Raw genomic sequence first — 9,972 nt, 5'->3', positions numbered from 1 at the left:
CCACCTCGTGAGTGCTTGATGTAGCTTGCCGTGTATTACGTTCAGTTCTCAGACTGTCTGGCAAGCACAATCACGCCGCTCTGTTCTCCGTCACGGCCTGCTGATCTGGGCCACAGAAGTTGTCCCTTCTAGCTCACCATCTCTGAACTCTGCCAATGGGAGACGGCATTGGGAACAAAGATGTTTTTAAAGTTATTTATTTTTTGTTGTTGTACTGTGTCCTGAACAAATGGTCACATCTGGAACAAAGTACGCAGACGGGATCTAAAGATCCTCTCCTCGCTGGCAGGAGGACCGTCCTCTTCTAGTTTAGCGTCACCACTGACTGTTTCTCAAAGTCTTTGTGGCTTTAATAGTTGGTTGTTCTCTCGTTGGTGTATTCTATAATCCGGCTTGGCGCTCAGAAGGCCTCTGCACATAACATTGACCTCATCCTCCAAACAGCTGTTACATCTCAGTCTTTTTCTCTCGTCCTGCTGCCTTTCAGCAAGAAGCAATTACACCTTAATTAGCCCCGAACACTTTGAGAGACGGACGCTCGACCACCGGCAGCACATCCCTGTCCGCTCTGTTCATGTCTAGTTTAGCCACTCCGCCCTCTTATCATCACTCGGGGTCTGTGAGTGTCCGTGTTCGTCAGCCTCTCACACAGTCGCACGTGTCTCTGTAGTGGAGGATGGATTGTTTTTCTTCTGTACCCTGTCAAAACAAATCATGTCCAGAAGACTTGTGAAATGGATCATCGTTTGATGTCGGATGCCTTTCAGTCATCATCAGCTCCTGGCTGAGTTACAGCGATGTTGCACTGACTGCTGAAACAACAGAAATACTTCCACACACACAGATGCACACAAGGGGGGCCAGCAGCAGAGCTCGTCCCTTCAATCATGATTGCCCAAGTTTTAGACGAGAGCCATATCTATGAACATATATTTACATGCTATATTTTACATTGAGCTATATGTTAGGTATGTCTGCGAGATACTTATGTCTTATTTGTTGGCCCAAGTGGGCTTCAGGCTACGGGAGCTGTCCAAATTCTTCCTTCAGCGCGTCAGTCTTGACACCAATGTACTCGTAGGTATTTAGAGTCTCGTGAATACGGTCATGCTGTGGTATTAGCCCCTTATGTAGTTATAGTGTACATAGTAGCGATCCTACCGAAGAGCGGGAACAACAGTTCTATTGTCAAACACCAGCGGGGTGAAGTAGGATCTACATTATGTACCCCCCCTCCCCCCCCCCCCCCCTCCCTCCAAAGGTCTTCGTTCAAGTACATTGGGTGCAGGACGCAGGGTTTGATTCGGGACGGGGCAATAGGAAAGGTCTGAAGCGCACTTCGGCTGAGCACTATACGGTCATCTCATAAATGTCGGGAGGAGGGTCAACAATGCACATGGCCCAGTCCTTTCCCCGAGTTAGTGGACACTACGTAGGGTGCCTCTCATGTCCAACACACGTTCTACACCGTCATCATGTCCAGGACTCAGCACATACTCGCCAACGTCACAAACACACACTCAACTTCTCAGTTGGACCAAGCCTTCTACAAAGTACAAACATTAAGTCTGCAGCCAGTGAATCACACACACACACACACACACACACACACACACACTGGTGACACGCAGCCATTGGCAGTGCACTGTGGCCTGTACTGTTGCTGTCCCCGTGTTTCTTCACAGCTCTACACTTTGGGAGATGGGCGACGGGAGAGTTATCTTTCAGCAGAAGATGTTAAAAACTGTATAAAGTAGATGAAACAATGACTTAAAGAGGTCAAACGTAATGGAAACTCATAAGCTGTACATTTGTAATAAAACAGTTAAACAAGTCAATTGTCCTGGATCTATTTACACGTTTTCTTCTTTCTGTATGTGTGCGCCGTCTCAAGTGTGTATTTACATCCGTAATGTGTGGACAGTTTGAGTCAAGATGAGACCCCAAACCTTTCAGTATTAAGGGGTGAGAATGAACTGTTTTTTGTAGTATTAATCAAATCAGTAATAGATCAAAACAAGCAATGCTTTTATAAACTGGAAGCTTTGTTTGCATCGCTTTACTTCCTGATGCCTTTATTACAGGTTCTTTATTCTGTGCCATTAACCTACATTGTTTTTATGTTTATTTTTCACATTTCTACCATTAAAGTTAATTTATTCTTTTATTTTGTTGAGCTGGTTCTACACTGAGCTCTCTGTTTCCTAATGAAGACAATCCAGCCACTGTTGGTTCCACAGATTTTATTTCCATTAACGAGCTCCAGAGAAAGCAGCTGAAACCTCTCGGGGGGGGGAAAAGTATGTTGTTACAATATGACCACCACAACCCACCACAGCATCTAGAAACCGTATTACATGTTGGTCTTCAAACTAACGATGTTGTTATTGTATATGCGGTCCTGATCAGTGCATATCTTCGTCACAACTCCTTAAAATGACATTTAAGACGACACAAACTGCTATCAGAAGGCCTCCTGACATCCAACACAGCTGTTTCAAAGAAGTGCACACTCAGCATTTCAGCCGAGGAATTTAACGTCTAAAGTCTATCCGAAAACCGTCTTCAAAACACAGCTGTTCATGTGGTCGTACCATTTAACGACAACACTGCGCACAGCGTTGCTTACAACAGCAACTTACATATTCACTTAATGAACCTTCACAGGTAAAAGCAACATATTATTATTTAACTATGAATAAAAAACTAAATTCTAGCAAAATGTAGCACAAAATAAATGATCCTCTGATAGAAAAACTGTCACCAGAGCTGGAGACTAAATATTGTAGCAATACACGGAGTGAGCAAAATAAGGAGTGTGTACTATGTGATGTACAAATACACATTTCAAATGACTAAATAAAACCTAAAGGCTTCTTTGATGTAATGTTTAGAGTCCTGAGGGGTCAAAGGACTGATCCACAACCACATGACTGATGACGGTTGTGTAAGCTTACGCAGATATACACTAGCCTCTTTTCTTAATTAAAAGCTGAAATGACCAAAATACATGATATTCTGCTATCCCTCACCCATCATCATGAATCCAAACTTAACGTATTCGGGTATTCTCCCACGTCAGTTTTAGCACAATTAGATATAAAAATAGCTAGTTTTATGAATTACCTTTTTTCCCCAATGTCATCTAACCATTTCCCAGTACCTTCGCAGCCCACTAGAGGACGCTCTGAGGCCCACCAGTGGTTAAGAATAGCAGCTGTGTGCTATATACTGTACAGACAGAGTATTGGCAATGCTGCCCTACTAATGAGTTTCAGTGTTTGTCATTGACAGGGAGGCTGTTGCAGATATCGTCCTCTCTTCATGCTGTGATCCTTCATTGTTCTATGGATGTTCATCTGAGCTGGAGGAGCTGGGCAGAAGAACACACTCCCGTCTTCTGCTCCTTTTGTGCCTTTTGTTTGCAATTCGTAACCTCCGGCGGATCACGTCTAGAGGACACACACACACACACAGAGAGAACACAAAAACGTAATTAATAACGGATTGGGTAACCTACCATGATCAAACTGGGATTGGTCAGAGGATTAAAACAGCTCTCTGGTTATTGGTCCACCTACCTGCCACACTGTCGTAGTCCCACTGCGGGTCCCGCCAGTACAGACTGGCCGTGGTCGTCCAGTGGCGGTACAGGCGTGTGTGAAGCACTGACAGGGTCAGGAGGATCAGCAGGAAGCCCAGCGCTGCTGCGGCCCACACCGCCTCGTCTGTCCTCGGGGTCCTCAGCGACCCGGTATCTACAGCGTCCGAGGCCCCCGAGTCTTTGTTGCATTCACAGTGTTCGCCCGCTTTGCAGCCGGCACAGTCGAGGCTGTTGGGCGGGCGACTGGCCGGCTGTGGCTTCTGGGGCTGAGGCTCTGATTGGGGTTTGGAAACAGAATCAAAGCCCATTTTTTCACCTTTGTGCTGAGAGTGTGTGTCACTGTGTGTTTGCTTACGTTCCAACTCTCTCTCTTTCACGTCTACTACTTCATTACCCTTCCTGGTGCCGTCTGCTGTGTTGTGTTTGTCGTAGATGTTTGCATTAGAGACATTACCTTTCAGGCTGTGTTTACCAAAGTCTTTGTCTCTCTGTTTGACTGAGTCTGTACCTTCATCTTTGGAGCTGAGTGCCGGGGCTTCAGGCCTGGCAGTCTGGTTTTGTTCCCTGTTCACGACACCTGCGAGAGGGTCTCTGAGGTCAGTGTGTTTCGGCTGCTCTGCTGCTGTTTGTAGTGACCCCAAAGGAGTGGTGGGCCTGGGTGGAAGGCCCTGATTTGTGTTTTGGATCTGAGACTGAGAGGGAGCTTCCATGGAACCTGGAGGATCTGGCAGAGTCCTGGTCCCTGGAGGAGAATCTGTCGATGGCCCAACCGTGAAGTTGTTGTTCTGGATGGCCCCTGTCCTGCTGATGGTGGTTCTGTTGCTCTGGTGTGTTATCGTGTCTTCCCTCTCCTTCCCATTCTCCCGTAGTTCTGTAATGGCGGCTCTTAACCGCCTGCGTTTGCCGCCCTCTTTAATTAGTTGCCAGCTTCGACTCTTTATGTCGGACTGTAGCACTTTCTCCATCGCTCCATTCAGCTGAGAGGAGATGGTCCGCTCAAAGCATCGCCTCAAAGACTCCTGGGGATTTACAACAACAGCCACTTAAGAGACCACTACAAGACTGCTGTTATTGGAGCACATTCAACATGAATGATCATCCACACCGTGTAAATAAACACGCAGAGTCTGCAAACCTGTTCCTCTGGATTTGCACGTTGCTGCCGGTGCTGCTCAGCTGACCGGGTTAGCAGCAGGTTGAACTTCCTGCTCGGGTTCACACCAACAAACTTCTTCCTCGTGGATGCTGTGGTCTCCAGCCAATCATAGACGTCTGAAGACCACGTGGTGGACAGCTCCAAGGTGTGACCCCACGACACGAGGGCTATGGGCTGAACACAAAGCAAACAGTGAGGATCCACTCACTCTCTTTAACTCAATGGCCTAACAAATGTTAACAGGGACGAAAAAGTCGCTTCTGTTTGCTGCTGCTCCTCAAACGGCGGCGTTTAAGTGTCTCTCACGCACCGGTAGTGAGTTCTATCTTCTCACCATGTGTTCTTTGAGCTGTGGATGTGCGCTAACGATGTAGTCTGACAGACAGGAGCGGGCCAGGACAGACAGAAGCAGGCGCTCGTGGAGAGGAACACAGGGATGGTAGAGCAGCACAGTCGCTCCATGCTGGTAAACACACACAAACACAAACGCACACATGTGACGGCCTTTTGTCACCAGCCTTCACGGTCACCACGGGGTTTCCCCCGATTTGCTTTTCACCAACATTTATTTCCCCCGATTTGGTTTTCACCAACATTTATGTCACAATTACGACACAGTAACTTCTGCTCACAATAATGTCAATATTGTATTCCCTCCTTGTCTGCTAATTACGGTTTTTCAGCTGACAAATATTCGTCCGGGTTAAATGTTTCTATGGGTTAAAGAGCGGAGACAGAACAACCAAGTGTTTGATGTTGAGACTTACGTGCAAGTTATTGAGCCACCGTTGAGGAGGACAGTACAAGTATTCTCCACTCTCTGCCCTCACCGGTCTGTACGCTCCACTATAACACACAAATACAGACTCACAACAGGGTCACGACAACAACAACTTTAGTAATACAAAGCACAGCAACCAAGGGTAGGAAAGGACATTAAAAACACTGTCATGAGTCTTTCTGTGAGTAAAGGTGTCCATATTAAGATGTGTGTGTGCATGTGTCAGTGTCTCTTAATTTGCATCATGTGTCTGTCTGAACAGCCTTACCTGCTGGGAATGGTTTGGTTGTAGGAAATAGATGTATCCATGCAGAGCTGCCTGGCTGGCTGCAGTGAAAAGAAATTAGTCAAATTAGAGTCTCGGGTTCACTATGAACACTCACACAGACGAACACTGAGTTAGCGGCCGTTCAGTTTGTGCACGTTTGCTGTTGACAACAATAACAAGTTTAAGTTCTCTCAGTGAACACATTTCAATAAATCACTTTCTATTAAGTTGAAAACAGCTTTTGGAATTTGGATGTGTCACAAAGTGCTGTCCCATTGTGCGTTGATGTTTTTAGGAAATGTTACGTCGTGTTTTAAGGCCAAGGGTGAAACAAAGTGCTTGGCTAAGTGTTTACTCACCACTGGATCATACCATGTGTGAATACTGGGAAGTCTCTGTAGATAAGAGAAGGAACGGGTTAAACCGCTGACGGAGCAAACATGAACAACTTAAGCAGGTTTACACGACCGGCTGAGTGCCAGAGTACAGGATCTACCACAACAATTACTTCTCTCATGATTGTTAAAACTTCCTGGTACACAGTACGCAGAAGCAAACCACACCCGTGAGACAGTGATCCTTTGGGAGATAATGCTACTAGCACAGATGATGATGATGATGATGATGATGATGATGATGATGATGAGGAGGAGGGTTGTATCCATAATTACCTGAATAGATTCTGGCCATATAGTCCCTGGACAGTCCCAATAAAGAGCATTCGGAGGCATGTCCCTCTCCAAAGACAGCTATCACACACACACACACACACACACACACACAATTGATAAAGTACATGTTTAATGCCTACAATGACTGATATTTTGAAACCAGTGGGTGACCATGGCTCAAACACCAATAAACTCGGAGTGGTCTCGTGTGACGTCACAGTTTAGCTGTCGGCCATGTTGGAGTACACACAAAGCCAGTGGCATGCACGGCTGAGTCGCATAACCTATTGGTGGTGAACTTTTGTGCTGTCTTTGGTTGTGGCAGCAGAGCTGATAGAGACAAGAAATCATTATTTGGTTTGCCAGCGGTCATTACACATCAAGGAAATGACACGAAGGAGCTATCCAAGCGACGTCGCGAGAAATGGCTGTCACGCATCTCTCGAGATATAAAGGAATGGAATTTGGCGTACACTCGAGTATGTGCGGATCACTTTATAAGTGGTAAGTGACTTTATTTACTAATTAGTTTGTGAACAGTATTTAATAAAGGAAATATAAATTAAACTTGGACATGAGAAGGTTACCGAAGCTTCATCGGCCCGTGACAGCAGTCGGTACCAGAGACGTGTCGAGCGTGTACAACAGGCGAAACACAGGCTTGATGTGAGTTTAACGTCGGATCATGCATATGACAGCCCACCAGCAGCAGAGGATGAGGACGAGGATAAGAATAACCAAGCCAACCAGACAGACCTCGGTGGGGCCACGATTGCAGCAATGCAAGCTGAGATGCAGCGCCTACTCTCGGAAAATCTGAATTTGAAAAAGGAACTTTCCGATGAACGATCCATGTTTGATTCAGAATTTTTCGAAAATAATTATGAAAAAGTGAGATATTATACTGGACTGCCGGACTTCTCAACCCTGCAAATTCTATACCATTTTATAGAACCACACATCCCATATTCTACTTGTGTAAGGACTGGGGGTGTTCACGAGATACGTGTAGATGTTGGCGTAGTTTACCGATGGAAGATAAGTAGGATCGGCACTGAAACGATCTGCACTCATCGTATAGGGATCCAAGTTACCAATAACCTTCAATTTGGCCAGGTAGCGAACCTTTGATGCACTATCCAGTGATTCAAAGTATGGTATTTTCGCCGCACTTCCTTGTTTACTCGCCGCCATGTAGGATCTGTATGTACTCCAACATGGCCGACCGACCTCGTAACTAAGGAGATCGTGACGTCGGTGAGACCACTCCATAGGTATTAAAATTTGTAAGTTACCTTTCCATTGTCACATCCGGGTCCCGGAGACCCGGAGGAGACACCGTACCGAACCAAACTGACCCACAATGCGGCCAGCACCGTCACCGTCGACATGGTTCATTCAGGTGTGACCAGACGCATGTTTAGATATCTGTTCTTTTGGCAAAGTCCCATAACAGAGGAGCCGAACGTTGGATAAAAGGGTAACCGTCCCGCAGAGTCGCGTGTCCGTTGTCTTCTTTAAGTTAAGCTGACGTTAGCTCGTTATTATACGTTGCGTTAGAAAGTATAACACAATAAGATAACGCTCGGTCAGTTAACGCGAAAAGGGTAATAAAAAGTGCTGTGTACTTCCACAACTAGTTCGCCACTCGCCAGCCGTATTATGCACCGATGTCAAGTTGTTCACATCGTTGAACGACAGCGTTTCCTTGTACATTTCAAAATAAAACGCTAATCGCTGTGTCGTCTTGTGTCGACTTCACGAGCCCATCTTTGTATTTTATATTCATCTGATTCTACATGTAGTGAGTAAGTGTTTCATATGATGTATAATAGCCACGTGCGAGCCAGTGCTTGTTCTTAAATATATTTTTTTATTTAATTGCAATATCCTTGCTTTTATTTCGAAAACAAAATCACATTTCCGGAATTGCGCTGACTCTATTGCTACTGGATAACTTTACTCAATTGTTATACGACGGAAGCTTAAAATAATGCGGTTTAACTCTGAATATCCTCTGAGGGGTGACCGTTCTCTATATAACTGTTACATCCCGTGGGGGCCACACATCAGTAACATAATATTTAAATTAAATCAGTGTTCAATTTAATCAGTGTTCACTCTAACTCTTGTCGGTACATGGTCACTACAGGCCAAAGCAACAACGTTCCTGTCTGTGACCCACTTCAAACAACAGCTGACATTTGCCCTGGGGCCCCAAACCATGTGGGGGCCCAAAGGCTCCAGGCTTACCTGGTTGTGATCATTCAATTCATTGCAAGTTTGTTAATACTCTCTGCAGTAATAAAGCATTAAGGCAACAAATCCTCTGCATTAGAGACCCCATCTCTCTAGGAAACAGCAGATGTCACTGTAAGAGCTTTCACAGTCCTCCCTGAGTGCTGTGTCATGTTCTCCGGGGACGGCAGCAGAGCTTTCCTCCTGATTGTCACGCCAGTTGGATATTTGCTATTAATAATAATAATAATAATAAAAAGTCTTGATATTTGCTATTGTACTGAGATTTCGGCTTTCACCTGCTCGAGATTGTACTGAAAAAAGTCTTGGTTCTGTTTCTGGTCTAAGTTTACCCAGGTAACAACACCACTATGCATCAAATCCCGGGTCAGGCCACTTCTTTCTCGATCTTCTTCCAAGATGCTTGAGCCCCTGAAGTCTACCAGGTTGTGAGACCCCCCCTGAACCCGGAAGTGCTGGAAATGCCATGATGCAACCGGTTCATCTGTGCCAAATTCACTTGCAACGGGTGTCCAGCCCTCTGTCCCGATGAGGTAGCATTTACCTGTGGACGTACTGTAAGTATTGCTGTCGTTGTTTTTTAGATCATGCTGTGGTCACAATGTTCGCTTGTGAGGTGCAGTCTGAAATGTATAACGACGGTGACACGATACTCTTCCTGTGATCCGTATGAGAATATAAAATGTATTAATGACAAATAGTTTTTACATTAACCCCATGTAAAGTAAATAAGACAGTTACAATAATGCCATTACAGCCACCCCAATATATTTACATCAAAACACGTGACATACCGCCAATAAATGAATAAAACAATGAACTGTTAAACACAATAAATAATAGTCAATCTCAACTCATTTGCACATCAATAGTTATAATTTTAATATTTATATAAGACACACATTCTTACTATTCCATTAAAGGAACAGTGTGTAACTTTTAGGGGGATTAATTGGCTGAAATGAAATATGATATTCATAACCATGTTTTTATTAGTGTGCAATGACCTGAAACTAAGAACTGTTTGTCGTGAGCTTCGATAAAGAAATTTATTCAAGGATCATTAATTGTCATTATGTAACACAGGGATGCACAACAAAATTCTGTTGTAGCCCATTTATCACAACAAACATGACAAACCATCCATAAACATTAGAACATTGATGTAGCGCATTTTCTGAATTTGCATCAACAAAAACAATTCATGAAGAAATTCCTGGGAGCTACCGGCCG

The 9,972-nt window shown here is 44.8% G+C and overlaps 1 protein-coding gene across 1 annotated transcript; it reads right to left on the bottom strand.

Moving 5' to 3' along the window:
• Positions 1 to 2,299: 2,299 nt before the first annotated feature.
• Positions 2,300 to 8,111, bottom strand: tp53i13 (tumor protein p53 inducible protein 13). Its single transcript, XM_079272487.1, has 9 exons — positions 7,776 to 8,111; positions 6,481 to 6,558; positions 6,169 to 6,204; positions 5,810 to 5,868; positions 5,528 to 5,606; positions 5,095 to 5,223; positions 4,740 to 4,934; positions 3,582 to 4,623; positions 2,300 to 3,452 (listed from the first exon to the last, which is right to left on the bottom strand). Exons 1-9 carry the CDS (start codon positions 7,869 to 7,871, stop codon positions 3,346 to 3,348), a joined length of 1,821 nt encoding a protein of 606 aa, XP_079128613.1. The 5' UTR covers positions 7,872 to 8,111; the 3' UTR covers positions 2,300 to 3,345.
• Between the last annotated feature and the right edge of the window lie 1,861 nt (positions 8,112 to 9,972).

The sequence above is a fragment of the Melanostigma gelatinosum genome (genome assembly GCF_949748355.1).
Source record: "Melanostigma gelatinosum genome assembly, chromosome: 7".
In the NCBI taxonomy this organism is placed as follows: Eukaryota; Metazoa; Chordata; class Actinopteri; order Perciformes; family Zoarcidae; genus Melanostigma; species Melanostigma gelatinosum.
Note: the sequence above shows the minus strand (reverse complement) of the source record. Positions and strands in the feature narration are given on the sequence as shown.